The 16,848-nt window shown below is 37.1% G+C and overlaps 2 protein-coding genes and 1 non-coding gene across 5 annotated transcripts; 1 reads left to right on the forward strand and 2 right to left on the reverse strand.

Annotated features, from left to right (window-relative positions):
- Positions 1 to 1,527: 1,527 nt before the first annotated feature.
- On the reverse strand, positions 1,528 to 1,613 carry TRNAM-CAU (transfer RNA methionine (anticodon CAU)). Its single transcript is given in 2 exon segments — positions 1,528 to 1,563; positions 1,576 to 1,613. It is a non-coding gene; the product is annotated as a tRNA-Met (tRNA).
- Positions 1,614 to 1,664: 51 nt separating this feature from the next.
- Positions 1,665 to 4,585, forward strand: LOC107642317 (FAM50A-like protein). Of its 3 annotated transcripts, none has more exons than XM_016345627.3 (2): positions 1,665 to 1,801; positions 3,817 to 4,585. In XM_016345627.3, exon 2 carries the CDS (start codon positions 3,837 to 3,839, stop codon positions 4,380 to 4,382), a length of 546 nt encoding a protein of 181 aa, XP_016201113.1. In that variant the 5' UTR covers positions 1,665 to 1,801; positions 3,817 to 3,836; the 3' UTR covers positions 4,383 to 4,585. The 3 variants fall into 3 exon arrangements, with proteins under 3 accessions (XP_016201113.1, XP_016201114.1, XP_088342450.1); XM_016345628.3 differs by having other exon boundaries at positions 1,706 to 1,801; positions 3,814 to 4,585; XM_088486324.1 differs by lacking the exon at positions 1,665 to 1,801 and adding an exon at positions 3,590 to 3,716.
- A 2,898-nt stretch (positions 4,586 to 7,483) lies between these two features.
- On the reverse strand, positions 7,484 to 8,092 carry LOC148563185 (uncharacterized). Its single transcript, XM_088489043.1, has one exon. The coding sequence runs from the start codon at positions 8,055 to 8,057 to the stop codon at positions 7,788 to 7,790; it is 270 nt and encodes an 89-aa protein (XP_088345169.1). The 5' UTR covers positions 8,058 to 8,092; the 3' UTR covers positions 7,484 to 7,787.
- Positions 8,093 to 16,848: the final 8,756 nt, after the last annotated feature.

Here is a 16,848-nt window from a genome sequence, read left to right on the forward strand (position 1 = left end):
GTTTCAATTCCTGTCTCCCATTTTGCACCAAACAGAATACTGAGATTTATTTCAATCCCTGTCTCTTAGTCTCTGTCTCTCGGTCTCAGTCTTTCCGTCTCTGTCTCTCCACCAAACGCTACCTTAAAGTTTGGACGAAATCATAATTTTATTTTTAAAGTTTTAAATCTCTTATTTTTATTTGAAATTTTTTATTTTTGTTATTTTAATGTTTTAGTCAAATTATTCTTTTAAAAAAATATTATGTTTTATTATGATTTTATTCTAAATATCAATATAAATCATAATTGTAGTAGTCATAATACTAGTTGTAGTAATTTAAAAATAAAAATAACAAAAAAAGATAATAAAAAAAAGTGTTAAAAAAATATTATTTTCTTATTCTATTTTGTCGGAATATATATATATATATATATATGTGTGCGATTTATATCTTGACACATAGAAGGTAATTTTACAATTAGATTAAATAATAAAAGGAATACATCAAAATGATTTATTGATTTTGACCTTAATGAGAATAAAATCAATAATATTCTATTTTATTTAGTATTTAGAATTTAATGAGAACTAATAACCAAAATTATCTTATAATATTTATCCAAAAAAATTACTCTTCAGATTCAATAAAGATTCAAGTGATTTTGGTTGAGGAATATATATATATATATATATATATATATATATATATATAAACACATATTAGAATTGGAATAAACAGAAAATCAAAATGGTATTAAAAATTTAAGAATCAAATTCGTTCAATCATATTCATGAGTAGAGAAGTCACCAAAAAAAATATTCATGAGTAGAGATATGTTTCCTTTTTTAAATATATTTTTCAATAATTTAACGAATTGTCCTGAGATTAATAAATTTAAAAAAATTTGAAGAAGATAATAATAGAAAAAATTTAATATTTTTACTAAAAAAATTTTAGTTTTGATTAGAGAATAAAAATAGAATCAAATATTTATTTGAGAAAAAAATAAAATAGAATATTTTAAAATTAAAAATGAAATTAAGAATTTACCAAAATATTAAATGACATAAAATATTAAAAACTAAATAATACTTTTAACTTGTTAGAATATTTTATGAGATATGAATTTTGATCATGCTAGTTTTATTGTAACATAATAACTTAAATAGTAGAATAAATATGTTAAAATTCATTTTTACAAAAAATAAAAATAAAAATAAAAACTAATGGTGATGATATACGATAAAAAGAAGTGGTTATTAAACATCATATAAAAGGACTAAAGTTTATACAATCATATATTGCCAAGACGTTGTATTATTAGGGATAGATAGATAGATACAAACATAATATAATGAAGTGACTAAAACTTATACAATCATATGTTGCCAAAACTTATTATTATGGGTAGATAGATACTTAGATAAATAAATAATTTGGATGGGGTTGCCGGTCGGAGAATGGTAGACTAGTAGTGGTGGGTGGCGGTGCAGTAATCTGCGGTGGTGAGATGGTGAATATTTTTCATGGGCAAAAAGAGTGGTTGGGGTGAGAGAGGCTCGAACTCTCGACCTCAGGATAACTCAGATAGCTATGAGACCTACGCGCTAGCCAACTGCGCCACCACCCCGGTTGTTTATTTCTTACAGAAGAAATTTAAATATAATATAAATCATATGTAAAACTTAACATTCATATACTGTTTTCTGTTGTAGGAACAAACCTTGTTGTCGTCGACATCAAGAGTAAACCGCACATCGTTTCTCTCTCTCCCTGTGTGAGGGACAACGCTACAAGTTCGGATCTGCTGCCACCAAGGTATACCCAACTGAAATTTCCTTTCTGTTCTGTCATTTTCTCAAACACTTAAAATTCAAACCTTTCAGTTAAAAAAAATTATCAACACTATTCCCCCACTCTATTCTCCCCCCCCCCCCCCCCCCTCCAAACACTGATTTCAGGATATGACAGGAACCCTTTCATGTTACACCCTCTTGTTTTCAAATTTTTCTGTGGTTTGATTGCTATATTGTTCTAACTCATTATTAACCCCTTATTTCATTGAAGTTCCGAACTTTAGCTTGATTTCTTAGTCTATCTTTCTAAAGTCAATTCCTTGTTAAAGGAGATGCTAATTATTTTCCTATGCAAAAATATTGCTGATTTGTTCCTTCAGCGTGCCACATTATAGATGTCTGTAGTTCACACTTCACACCCTCCTTTCTGTTATTTATGATCCGGGCTTTGCAATAATTATAATTAACCTGCTGATCATTGAAATGGGTGTTTATTACATTTTACTAAAGATATCTAAAAGCTGTCCAAACGAGTGTTTTCACAACTCAATAGGAAGTGACACCTGAAATTCAACCAAAAATTGAAAATTTCATAGAGCTTATCAAGGTTTTGGGGGATTAGGGAAATTAGCAGTTATGTAGCTTGCATTTATTTAATTGTTTTGTTGGCACATGGGATGTGCATTTTAATTGTATTGAATCCTCTGAGGATAAGATTGGTTGAGTGGAATATTTCAACTTTCCATAATTGGCTAATTGCATCCAAAGTTCTTGATTAATGATCCAAATTAATGAGTGGGATCAATGGTGCATTCCAAAGATTTACCAAATTTTTGAAGTAATAAACAAAAATGGAAATGAGAGAGTACATTATCAGGACACATTTAGCCCATCATTGTTTGTAAGACAACTTAAGAGGGATTTGCATTTCCCAGAACATGTATTCTATATGATATCTTTGTTTTGATACTCTTCACTTTTCACTTTGTTCATGCCATGCTAGAGCCGTTGTAGTTTTCAATCTCTCTTCTGCTGGTCCATGTTTTCTAGTTGTTGTAAATTTGAGATAGTCTTCTAATTCGACATTCACCCAACTGCACTTGCACTGCTTTATTTTTTCTTATTCCTCTGCTATGCTTCCATGATCTCATAAAATTCTCTTAATTAAAATTTCAGATCATTCAGAAGTGTAAGTACAAATTGCATGATTCTTTTTCTCTGTTATTATTAAGACATGAAGTGTGTTTGGGAGTTATGAGGAAAGGAGAGGTAAGGTTAAGGGTAAGATGAATTATATTAGGGATTAACATGACACTTGTTTGGGAGTTTAAAATAGACTGATGTGGGGTTATGAAATCTCCACTTTGAGTGAACTCTAGAAGTAATTAGATGGAAATTGTTGGGGGAAGTATAAGCCTTCTTCCCTCTCTTCTCTTAAATCTTACTTACAAGCATACACACCCTAAGGAATGTCTTGTCTGAAGCAGAAAGGCCACTGATTGAATTTTTAAAAAGAGGACTGAAAGAGAAGCGAAAGATATGAGAATAGCCTCCCTCTTTTTTTTTTTTTCATCATGGACTTCATAATTTTTCATTTTTGAACAACTGGAGGCTTTTTTTTGGTTAATTCAATAAGGCTCAACATTAGAATTGAGTGGGGGCAGATGTTACAACACCTGGAGTTTGTATTCATGATTGTTTTTGTTTGTGCTTATTCTATGTTTATATGACCAATGTATATAATAAAACCAAGTGGTTAGATATATTTCTTGCACTTAAATAACATGCATTCTTTGAAAATTTGGGCAGGCAATTTTTGAAGTAATTATTTTCGATTCACTCTATTAAAATGTTGTTTCGTTGGTTAAATAATAATGTGATCAATGGTGATATTGGAGAAGTTACTAAAGCCTAAAGGGATTTAAAAGTCTTGAAAGGTAACATGTTCTAATGTGAAACATGAGATGCTTGAATCAAGGCAGGAATGCCATGGAAACGATTTGCTGATCCTATCATTTTTTATCTTGATTACAGCAGATGCTATCTCTACACTGAAAATGGAAAACATGCAAAGTGTCTCTGGAAAACAAGATAATTCCATAATGAAGTCCATTGAGCAAAGAGCACGCTCTAGAGGGCGTAGCGACTTAATGACTCAACGTCTGAAAAATCGAGAGAGGCAACGAAGATACAGGGCTCGCAAGCGTCTAGAAGCCGAAACCAAGAAGCCTTTTGTTGTACAAGAGACTCCAGCAGTGCAAGTAGAGCTACAACCAAATGGGAATCACAACAGCTTTGTGACTCAACCAAATGAGAACCACAACAACTTCATGACCCGCATATATTGCAAACGGGATTGGAAAAAGGATGCACGGCGGGTTCATCTTCTGAAGCACCAAGATACAAATGGATCAATTGATCATTCTTCAACATTAACTAGTGTTCCTGAGGTTGCATGTTTAGCTGTTGGGAATAAGACAGAATCCATGCTAGAGAGGGAAGTTCAGTTTGGATCTTCTGTTGTTGTCAATAATGAAACTCCTAATAGAGGCTTGCTGGGTAGAAGAGATTGGAAAGCAGAAGCTAGAAGAAAGAAAAGTTAGTGTATTTTTAATTCTTCTTTACCAGAAAGAATTTATCAGTTTTCCCTGTTGAATTTTTCTGTTGTATAATACAATATTGTATAATGTAAAGAATGCTGGATAGCCTGTTACATTTTGGCAGGTTATGATGTTATAAGCAACTAGCCATCATGGATGGAACTCTCTTCTTATATTCAACTAATATGGAGGTTCTTGTACTGTAATTTCAAGAGCAAACTAGATTGACTTTCTTTGAGATTTGAGATTTGGAAAAAAAAAAATCATGACTCCCTTTTATTTGTGGTAAATTACATGGACCTCTGTTACCTAATTTCTTTTTGGAAGAGATTAGTGTAATCACGGAAGGACTAGAGAGAGGAGTGTATAGGGTTCATCTTTTCAACAATTATGAAAGCTTTTTTTTTTTTTTTTTTTACCAAAGATAGGAGACTCGAATCCACAACCTCTTAATTGAGTAACGGGAGACTATGCCATTTGAGCTATAACTCATTGGCAATTATGAAAGCATCTTGATAATAGATATGTATGTTGTGAAATATATAGATCAATGGATGTCACGAACTTGGTATAACATATACACCAAACTACCAAAGGTAGACATTAAAAACCATGTTTAAATCATCATCAAACTATGACCAAATTATTAACATAGGCAATCATAAAAATTCTATAAATAGACTATGAAACTCCATCATAAAACACAAATACACATGAAGCAATTGAAAGCATAAATTGAAAGCATCAATTTATGTTACTTTTGAGTGATGTTACAAATGTTATATGATGAGTATATTATTAACGAGTGTGTATTATAAAATGTTAATCGTAATGAGATTCACATAATAGAGAGTATAAATAAAAGTATTTTATTTCTATATTTACTCCTCTTTTTTATTTATTATTTTATAACACATTATCAATATGAAACTTTAATTAAATTTGAGAAAAAGAAGATATAAGATAATGAATTTTAATTATGCCAAAATTTTTTTACATTGAATTTGTAATTCTCAATATTTTAATAAAATAATTATTTATCATTAATATTGAAAGTTAAAATTCATATTTGATTAGATACGTTCTAAAGACACCATTAAGACAAGAGTATGAGGTTTGAATTATTATATTAATGGAAATGTCTCGAAGACACCATTGTAATATTGATTTTCGAAGAATCCATATAATCCATAGATGTATAAAATTTTTAGCTCTGAGTATGATCTGTAGTTGCAGTATTATCTTATCTGTTACGGCAAAAATGAATTTTTCTTTGATTAAGGATTTATTTTGAAGAAGTATAGTACAATAAAAGTAAGTGTCTTATTCTAAAAGATCATGCATATTTTTAAAAGATTCTAAAAGAAAGACACTATCATCCAAAAGAGATGATTCTTCTAAATATCTAAAATATCAATCCCTGCACCATCACATATATAGTTATTGTGAACTAATGGATCTTAAATATACCATTTAATAATAAAAATAGAAAAGATAAACAACCAAGTAATTTTTTAACCAAGTCACAGTATGCATTTTTTCTTTTTTTTTGTATGCGTTTTTTCTTCTTTTTTGTATACGTTTTTTATTACGTGCATTATTTTTGTTTCTTTTTTTCTTTTCCTCCTCCTTTTTTTACCTCCTCTTCCTTCTTTATTGCCGCCGTCGTCACCACCATCACTACTACTATCTCCTCCTCCTCCTTCTCTCATTTGAGTTATTATCTTTCTTATCTTTTCTCCTCCTCCTTCATTATTATCATCATCATCTCTTTGTTTTCTTAGTTAAATACCACACAACTAGTTTAACGATAATAAAATGACATAATTTAGTTATAAATGACACATAAATTTTTAGTAAATAACATCGAAATTTAAGATGTATAATACAAAAAATCTTTAAAAATCACAAGTCTAAAACCGACTCACTCAACTAACAAATTATATTTAAATATATTTTAGATTCAAAAAACACATCAAATTGTTGTAAATGATACAAAAATGACTAAGTCTTTTATATATTAGTTGAACAACACACCATCAATTCGTTGATATAAAAACACTTCATTTAATTAGAAGTGACACAAAAATTTTTGGTAAATAACACAAGAAATCTTTAAAGAATTACAAATTCAAAACCTTAACTCACTCAATCAACAAATAATGTTAAAAAAAACATCGTTTAATTGAAAATAACTTAGTTAAAAAATTCTTTTGTTACGGTTAAGAAATTTCGATGTCAAAATTAAAAAATTTCTTGTGTCATGACAAAAAAATTTGGTGTTATTTTTCTAATAAATTCTACACAATTCAAAATTCTCGTTCATCATCATCATCATCATCTCATATTCTCGTAATTCTCATTTCACCATCTTAACAAGAATTTGTGTCATGATTAAGAAACTTTCATTGTCATAATTAAAAAGTTTCAGTTCTTTTTTTTAATAAATTCTATATAATTCAAAACTCTAACTCCTCCTCCTCTTCTATTTTACGATCATCTTTTTTTTTCCATCTTCTTATAATTATTCTTCTTTTACTCTTAACAGGAATAAAAACAAAACAAAAAAAATAAACAAAGAAAAAAAAAATAAGAAATTCTGTAATAACCACCATGAGAAAGAGGAAGAGAAATAAAAAACGCAACAACAGCAACAACAAAAAGAACGACTGATGAAGAAAAAACGCGGAAAGAAGAATGAGGAGGAATGCAAAAAACAAGAAAGAGTAATACGAAGAAAAAGTGCATGGTTCATGCACATATTGTGTGAGTGATTTTTATTAGATTTGAGCCAATTTTATCAGATTTAATTGACAAAAATATTTGAATGTGTAGCAAGACCAAATTATAAATGCAAATTTGATTTTCTTTGATAAAAAAAACTTACATACTTGATACTTAGATTAAAAAGTGTTAGCATTATAAAAAATTATTTAAAAGCTTAAATTCTATAATATAAGCTTACTTTTAAGTATTGGATTCCAATTTTTTATTATTATTTTTAATATAAATACCTAAAAAAATTGGCTTAAACCACAGAAACTTACAAGAAAATTAAAGCTTCTTTTTATTGAGCAGCAATGTGTTACAATAAACAATATATCAACCTCATAATAAATGTTAATTAAACCTTCTGCCATTTCTCATCATATACAAACCTTTCTCATATATATCTTAAAAGCCGTAACAATTTCACATTTATAAATCAAAGGTACAGGTATCAAAGAAATCTACAAATTGAACAATGAATTACATAAAGAAGTAAAAGAAAAAAAAGGCTGTAACTTGTTGCAATATGGTGCTAAAAAAGCGCTCTCATATTGCAGCAGCAGCTTTCAAACTCCATACCATAATCATATACACTCTATCTTCTTCCCAGATCTGTACACTTTTCCCATTCTTTCCATCTTAATTATCAACAACCAGATTCTCAAGATTCCAGTCTCTCCTCACCCCACTGCTCCGAACCAATCTTGGCTCGGAGCCTGGAGATGAAGGAACATCTCCAGCGCTCTGAACACGGCGGTGCTCGGCCTTGATCTTAGACAGAGCACCGCCTTTCAGGGTCGTCTCGCATTTGAACAAGCTTCTATCAACCTTTCTGGTGAACAATTCATTATAGGAATCTGACCTTTCAAGGACATGGCTGCACCTGCACGTAAGGCAATTTAGACTCATGGTGTTGTTTCTTGTGTCCCAAGCAACCCAATGTTTGCTAAGGTTGCTGCGGATAATGTTGGGTTGGGAATGTCTTTTTATAATTTAGAATATACTCCAAAGGGTATGAAGTGGAATGACACATAATCTGTTGCAAAAACTAAAATGTGGATTTTTGTTTTGTCAGATCCAGCTGGTGGTTTGTTTTTAGCATAATTTATGCTCTAGAAAGTTACCTTGAACATAGCTAAGCCATTCATTTCTTTTGGTTATCTTCTACAATCTATATACATTCTAAAAGGAGTTATTTTTGTCAAATATGGCTTATCAGCTTATTATTTTGTGTTATATTCTTATCTTTCATTCACTTAATAAGATGAATTACTATTTATTTTGAACAAAATGTTACTATTTTGCCCTTTTTTATTAGCAGCTTATTATCTCTAAATAGTAACGATGAAAAAATAATAACCTAGTTCTATATTTGTATGTAGAAAAGTCAATATACATATAAGGTGAGTAATAATAGAAAAGGTACTTATAATTAGAGGTGTTCATGGATCGGATCGTATCTGCAGATCTGCAATAAATATCCGCATTCGATCCGAAAATTGTGGATACGATCCGAATCGGATACCCTTTATGGATCGGATCGCGGATATCTTATCTACATCTCCGTATTCGATCCGCGGATCCGCAAATCCACACAATAATAATTAAAAAATAAATAAATATATATGTTTGGTATTATATTTACTTGTTTGTATGTTTTAGTTAGTAATTATTATTCATATATTGTATTATTTTATTTTTGTTATTTAGAAAAAGTTTTATTAAAAATATTTTAGGAATAAATAAGTTTAAAAGTGTGAAAAAAATATTTTTATTAAATTTTTTACATAGAAATATAATTAAAAAAAGAATGTCCAATTATACGGATATATTCGATATCCGCGGTCGGATCCAACACAAAAAACCGCGGATATTATATCCGATCCGATTCGATCCACGTACATCTCTACTTACAATATGGTCGGTATTATCAATTATCAAGCATTTGTTTTTTGTTATGAAAATATCAAGTATATGATTATATTGTTTCTTCTTTTTTTTTTTTGTCATAGTATTGAGCTAAAGATCGATCAGCTGGATATTAAAACTATTGAGCCCAACCTATTTTTTACGGGAAAATTTGTGTATCGTTTCAAATAAATAAATAAATATACTTTGGGGTGTAGCCCGTTGTATCAACTATCAAAAACTTACACCAGAAAGAAAAAGTAGACATTCGTCCGGGGAAAAAAGAAAAAAAAAAACTTTTTTCTTTAAATTATTACTATTCGACTAAACCCTAATTAATCCAATGAGAACCCATAAAAACATATATAATTCTGCCTTTTTCCTTTTTTACTTATTTCAATTCTCAATGTGAGCCATCTTGAGATTTATTTTCATAATAAAAACTTTCTTTACATAATAACAAAACTTCTATTTATTTACACTTTTATTTATTTTCCATAAAAAACTTTTTATTTATTTACACTTTTATTGTATTATTTTCATAATATAAAAAATCATATCTTTGAGATAGACGTAAAATATCAATTGATTTATCCTTTTATCGTATTAACTATCTCGGCTTTCAATGAACACCGATCGAATAAAATTGTACAAGATAAACCAAAATTTTCTCTTCATTTGATTATCGACCAAGAATTCGGTATTCGAATAGGGCACTACTTGGCAAAGGCCTCATATTTAAGGTCCAATATGTGTCTGACCCAACAATGGCAAAAAAGTATCACATGGGTTTGAATATCTCTTGATGAAAAAGAGAGTATCTAATGGGTGGTTTGTATTGACAACTCAAAGGTGATAAGACTTCAGTAACTTGATGATCTCCTAAGTAGCATGAAGCTCACGGACTCTTCCATTATACTTTTAGGTATGAGTTCATTTCAATCAATATAACACCTGTTTTACTCTTCTAATTATCTAGAGGGTAAAGTATTATTTTCGTTTCCAGCGTTTAGTTCGAATATTAATTTGGCTTTTAATATTTCAAACATTCTATTTCAATTCGAAAAATTTTTAAACGTCTCATTTCAATTACAAAAAAATTTTAAGTGGATTTAATGTTGTTCCATCATTAAATTTGACACAAATAATTCACATATTAAAAAGCAAATAGTATTTAATTTCAGTATATAAGTAAAATTGACTTACCAATAATCACCAATATAAAAATTTTTATTTTAATTTTAAAGCTTGACAATTGATTGTTAAGATTTGGAGTTTTGTACTAAAAAAAAATTGAAAAGAAGAAGTATTATAAGAAAATTTTGATTATATTTTAACACAAAAGAATATATGACTTAACTAGTAACATTATTATTATTATTATTAGTTTTTTATATTATAACAAAAAATTTATTGTATTATTATTATTATTATTATTATTATTATTATTATTATTATTTAAGAATATTTTTTAGGAGGTTCTTTATCACTCGTGTAAAAGAACTTATTGCCGTTTGAGTTTTTGAGCAGCTTAATAAATAAATAAATATCTCAATCCATCCTAAATAAATAAATATATAACTTACTTCTTTAAACAATTTTATTATTTGGTATGAATCTTTTTTTTCATGGAACTTTATTTAATTTTTTATATAAGATAGCATTTTCGTAAGAGTTTTTTTTATTATTATTATCAGGCCGCTAACAATGTGGTGAAACAATACCGAAGAAAATGCATAATCAAATAAGGAGAGTTTTTCACACCCCCTATAAGTAAATGATATAATGTGAGCTTTAAAGTAAACATATAATATTTCCAGCCAAAAATAAATAAATATTTTTCTATGCAAAATGGTCAAATGATTCATGTGAGCTGTATACAATTACAATAGTTTTCATAAGCCCGGGTACCTTTAGTTTGACCATAAGCAATTAAGCATTAAGCAACTATCTCACTTTCTGCTTGTTCGGTAGGTCGGGTACCGGACGGTTCGGGTTAGGACCCTGAGGTCAACGCTTGGGATGGTGGAGAGTCTCGTCTGGTCGTGGTTTCTTGGTTCCGGGTGTGCGAGGTCCCGAGCACTTCGTATGTAGAGGGGGGTGCCACCTGCAAAGACACTCCGACGCTCTTGTCAGAATATGTGCAGGCGGAAAGGAGGTGGTGTAAGAATGTGACGTACCTTGGGGGGAGAGCCAGTCTCCCCCTTATATACATGTCAGTAGTGGGCCCCTTCAATGGTCAGGCCCATACCCTCAAGGGCGCTGTCCTTCGGCTGTGTGCAAGCCGTACGGGACGCGTGTCCGGGTCGGGTGGAGGGCGCATTACTGGGCCGGCGAGAACTCGGGTCGGGTTGACCCGCGTGAGTTTGGGCCAGGCCGTAACAGTGCCCCCGACGCGTCAGCGATGGCCGTAGGGGCCATTGGTGGCGCGTGATGTTTACACTCGTGCGTTGTCGTCGGGTCGGCTGATCGTGGGAGGGACGCGTCTCTTGCGCGCGTGTCTCTTGATCTGCTGTGGCATCTGTTTGCCGTTTCGTTCTCCGCGCTGGGCATTTAATGCTCATAATGATTTGAAAAAACCCGTGCGCAAAGACTATCTTGCCCCTGCTTCCTTTCGCGCTTTTGGGGGTGGTTTTTAAACAGTTTTTCTCCCTATCCTCCTCCCACTCTCACTATTTCCAACTCTTTTTCTCCCTAACATCCAAAGCTTTCTGTGCGAACTCCCTCTTGCTCCAACTTTCAGTCCAGATTTCCTTCATCGTTCCAGGTAATCTTCTGGTTTCTTTCTTCTGGTATCTGTGTTATGTTCTGTTGTTGTGTGATTTGCTGTTTGCGTTTGTTGCATGGCTGGTTTGTTTTTGTTGAGAGGTTTTTCAGTGCTGGGGTAGGTGAGTTAGGGAAGGGGTACCATTCCAGGATAGGCTTTTTTGGGTGGTTTGTGAGGTAGGCGTAGTTTTTAGCCGTATCTGGTCATGATTGAGTTGAAAAGGTGTAGTTTCTGAGTTTTTTCGGGCTCCCGACCTCATAGACTAACGGAGTGGTACCCCGCTGTAGGTATGCCTCGCGTTGTCTCCCGGTCTTCCGGATCTGCTGCGGCTTACGACCCGTATGCTTGGGTGACTGACGATATAAGGAGTTCACCCAACCAGATGGACTTGGAGGAATTGACGGAGTTCCGGCAAGCCGGCTACTTGTGTGGGGGTACTGACGAGGAGGCCAACTACGAGGCCATTGTCCCGCTTCCTCATGAGCGTATTTATGAGCTCAATTTTCATTCCCCCCGCGTCCCCGATTGGATCTGGTTTTATAAGTCCATGTTCACGCAAGTTGGCGTTCGGATACCGTTCTCCGATTTTCAAATGGCGCTGCTGAACCGGATATCCGTCCCCCCGTCCCAACTTCATCCGAACAGCTGGGCTTCGATCCGCTGCTTCGAGATGGTCTGCGAGTACTTGGAGCTACCGGCGTCGGTGGACGTTTTTCTCTTTTATTTCAACCTTACCAACCCTTCCAAGCAGGGGAAGGCGAGAAAAGGGTTTCTTTCTTTTCGTGCTGCCCAGGGTAGGAAGATTTTTAGCCTTTTTGAGGACTCCTACCATGGTTTTAAGGATAAGTATTTCAAGGTTCGTCCCGTCAAAGGTCGTCACCCCTTCTGGTTGTCGTTAGAGGGGGAGCGTCTCATCCAGACTTACTGGAGCTTTGGCGCGGGGTTGAATCCTTTTGTTAAAGTGTCGTACAAAAGGTTGTCGGCTGTAGATAAGCAGATAGCGAACGTCCTTCTTGCTATCTTTGAAAAGAACCCCGTGAACCCCCATCTTCTTATGGGTGAACGGGAGGCCGCCAGGAGCTATATTCGTGAGTTGTTTTCCTTGTTTGCCTATGTTTGTCAGTTGTTTTTTCTCTTTCCGGTCTAACGACTAGTCGTGCTTGTTGTTTGTTGCAGTGGAAATGTCTGCCACCGTGACCGGTCTTGAGAATCTGATGAAGACCTTTTTTGAGGTAAGTGATGACGAGAATGCCGAAGAGAGGGACGTCGGCAAGTCGGAGGGTCCTTCAGGGGAGAAAGAGGGTCAGGCTTCTCCTGTCCGGGAAACCGAAACGCCGGGAAAACAGGCCGCAGGGGGTCAGGCTTCTCCTGTCCATGAGGAAGGGGGCGCTGACGGGCACGTGACTCTCACCCCTCATCCGGATAGTGACGTGGAGCTTATCCACACTCCCAAGAAGCGAAAGATGTCTTCCAGCCCGGAAGGGGCCCTTACCATAATGGAGAGGAATTTTGATGCTTCCAAGTTCATTGACTCCCAACTGATACCCGGGACAGAAGAGCATTTTCATGCAACCGAGCTGTCCGGGCAGGCGAGGTGGATGTACCGCACCTTGCTTCGTGGGGCCGTGATAGCTCGGAAGGCCGAGTTTGAGTTATCCGGTATGGAGGCGCTTCGGAGGAAGCTTGAGTCTTCTGTTAAGGCGAACAATGACTTTAAGGCTCAAGTTGAACTCCTCCAGGGTCAGCTGTCCGAGATGGGGGGGAAAGCTTAATGCTGCTGAGGAGAAGTCGTCGTTCGTTGCGGAGAGGTTGAAGGCGTCCGATGAGACCGTGGCCCGGCTTCTTGAGCGTGAGATGACATTGGAAGGTCAACTGAACGCCGCTCAGGGTCGGGTTGTCGCCTTGGAAAAGGAGCGGGAGCAGGCCGTCTCGGAGGCGAAGGCCGCTAAGGCAGAGGCCGTTGAGCTTAAGAAGAAGCTTAAGGTGGCCAAGGAGCAAGGGAAGAATGCCATCTTGATGACCGAAGATGCCCTGAAGGCTCAGCTGAAGATTGCTGCTCTTGATTTCGAGACGTCGTCAATTGGTGTTTTCAAGACTATCCAGGACGGGAAAATTGTTGATATGCCGAGGAAATGAAGTCTCGTAACTTAGGATATTTTGTAATGCATTTGCTGAACAACCTGTTGATACTTTGTCGTTTTGTTTGCCTTGAACAATTTACTTGTCCGTTCCGTATTTTGACGCTTTATAAGTTATCGTCGTTTGATTGCTATGGTTTTTGCTTGTTTCATTATTTTGTCGTGTTGCCGTTATCGTGTTACCGTTTATTCTGGGCGGGCTTATTTCTTGTGCCCGTCTCGCCGTTTTCGCATTTGGCAGCAGTTCGGACCGATTCGGTCGCGTAGTCGTCGAATTGGTTGAGGCCTATGAGCCGTCTGGCTCCCGGGGTGATCAATCCCGGGGTGCCGTTTTAGGTTTTGGTCATGAGAAACAGATATGAAGTAAGAAAGTTTTAACAAGTAAAAAATTTGAACAAGTGAAAATTACTCGTCAGTTGGGCAAGTATTTGACAAAGTAAGTAAACAAGATGAATTAATCATGTGGACAGGGCAAATATTAACTATTTGGCTAGACTCCCTGGTCGGTGAGCCGGTGGGTCAGGAGTAGAACCTATTTAGGTTACCTGCGTTCCATGTTCTGGGTACTTCCTTGTCGTCAAGTTTTTCGAGTTTGTAAGCGCCCTTGCCGAGTACCTCCCTTACCCTGTAGAGACCTTCCCAATTTACCGCCAGCTTGCCTTCCCCTGGGGTCGGGACGCCGATGTCGTTGCGTCGCAGGACGAGGTCCCTTTCTTCGAAGTCTCGTTTGAGGACTTTTGCGTTGTAACGCAGGGCTATTCTTTGTTTCAGCGCCGTTTCTGTTAGGTGAGCCATCTCCCTTGTTTCCTCGATCAGGTCTTTCTCGACCGCTTCGCTCATGCCCGCGAGTAGTAGTCGGGGGCTTGGTTCGCCGATTTCGACTGGTATCACCGCGTCAACCCCGTATGTTAGGCGAAAGGGGGTTTCCCCGTGGCGCTTTGCTCGGTTGTCCGGTAGGACCATAAGACGGAGGGGAGTTCGTCGGCCCAGTTTCCCTTCTTATTGTCTAGGCGCTTCTTTAGACCAAGAAGGATGACTTTGTTTGCGGCCTCTACCTGCCCGTTTGTTTGGGGATGTTCTATTGAGGAGAACTTTTGCTTTATCCCCAGGCCAGAGAGGAATTCCATGAACTTCTTGTCGGTGAACTGGGTCCCATTGTCCGAGATAACGACCTCCGGGATGCCGAAACGGGTTATCACCTGCCTCCACATGAACTTCCGGCAGTTGGAAGACGATATCGTGGCTAGCGGTTCAGCCTCTACCCATTTGGTATAGTAGTCAATGGCTACAATGAGGTATTTGACTTGTCCTGGGCCGACCGGGAAGGGTCCCAAGAGGTCGACTCCCCATTGTGCAAAAGGACGTGTAGTCGTTAGCGAGCTTAGCTCGGAGGCTGGTGCCTTGTGGAAGTTGGCGTTTTGTTGACACTTCGTGCATTTTCTGACAAATTCCTTCGAGTCCTTCATCATTGTTGGCCAGTAATATCCTGCTCGGATGAGCTTCCTTGCTAGGGCTTTGCCCCCGATGTGGTGTTCGCAACACCCTTCGTGGACTTCTCTGAGCACGTAGTCCGTTTGGTCAGGGTGTAAACACTTCAATAGGGGCTGGCTGAGTCCCTTTTTGAATAGTTGTCCCTGTATGATTGCATATCTGGCCGCCTCCCTTCTTAAAGCTTTGGCTGCCTTCTCATCTTCAGGCAACTTGCCGAGTTCCAGGAAGTTGGTAATGGGGTCCAGCCATGAGGGGCTCAACTCCGTTAGGTGGAGGGCGACCGTTGGTTCCTTCACCATGCCCTGGATGAGCGACCGGTTACCCGATCCTGGCTTTGTGCTCGCAAGCTTCGACAAAAGGTCTGCTCGTGTGTTCTTTTCTCTTGGAACGTGCTGGATAATGACCTCCTGGAACTGGCTTGTCATTTGCTTAACCTTTTCCAAGTACTTTTGGAGGAGGGGGTCCCGGGCTTGGTAGCTTCTGTTTATCTGCGAGGTGACGACTTGGGAGTCGCTGCATACTTCGACCCTCGTCGCCCCGACTTCCCGAGCCAGCATTAGTCCGCCTAGGAGAGCCTCATATTCTGCTTGGTTGTTCGACACGGGGAACTCGAACTTGGTCGATTGCTCATAGATGACCCCTGCTGGGCTTTCCAAGATGACCCCTGCTCCTCCGGACGTTTGGTTGGAGGCTCCGTCCACATGAAGCCTCCACCGTGTACCCGTTTCCTCGGGAGGGTCGCCCGTTACCTCCACCAAGAAGTCTGCCATTGCCTGGGCCTTGATTGCGTGTCGAGGCTCATACTGTAGGTCATATTGTGAGAGCTCGATGGCCCAGGTCATCATCCTACCAGCCAAATCAGGTTTTTGCAGTATTTGCCGAATCGCCTGATCTGTCCTCACAACTATACGGTGACTCTGGAAGTATTGTCTTAACCTTCGGGAGGATACTAGGAGCGCCAGCGCCAGTCTTTCCAGTTTGCTATACCTCAGCTCTGGTCCCTGGAGTGCCCTGCTCACGAAGTAGACGGGCTGTTGTGTCCTTGCTTCTTCTGTAACGAGGACCGCGGCAAGCGCTTCCTCGGTTACTGATAGGTAGAGGTAGAGCGGTTCTCCGGCTCTGGGTTTCTCGAGGACTGGTGGTGCCGCCAAGATTTGCCTGAAGTGGTTGAATGCCTCTTCGCACGCTGGTGTCCATTCGAACGTCATTCCCTTTCTCATTAAATTGAAGAAAGGCAGGGCTCTTGCTGCCGATGCGCCGAGGAAACGGGACAAAGCTGTCAATCTCTCAGCAAGTCTCTGGACGTCTTTGATGCAACCCGGACTCTTCATTTGAAGGACCGCTTGGCATTTTTCGGGATTGGCTTCCACTCCTCTTTGAGTGATCATGAAGCCCA

Source organism: Arachis ipaensis, chromosome B5 (genome assembly GCF_059453495.1).
Source record: "Arachis ipaensis isolate K30076 ecotype BB chromosome B5, ASM5945349v1, whole genome shotgun sequence".
NCBI lineage: Eukaryota > Viridiplantae > Streptophyta > Magnoliopsida > Fabales > Fabaceae > Arachis > Arachis ipaensis.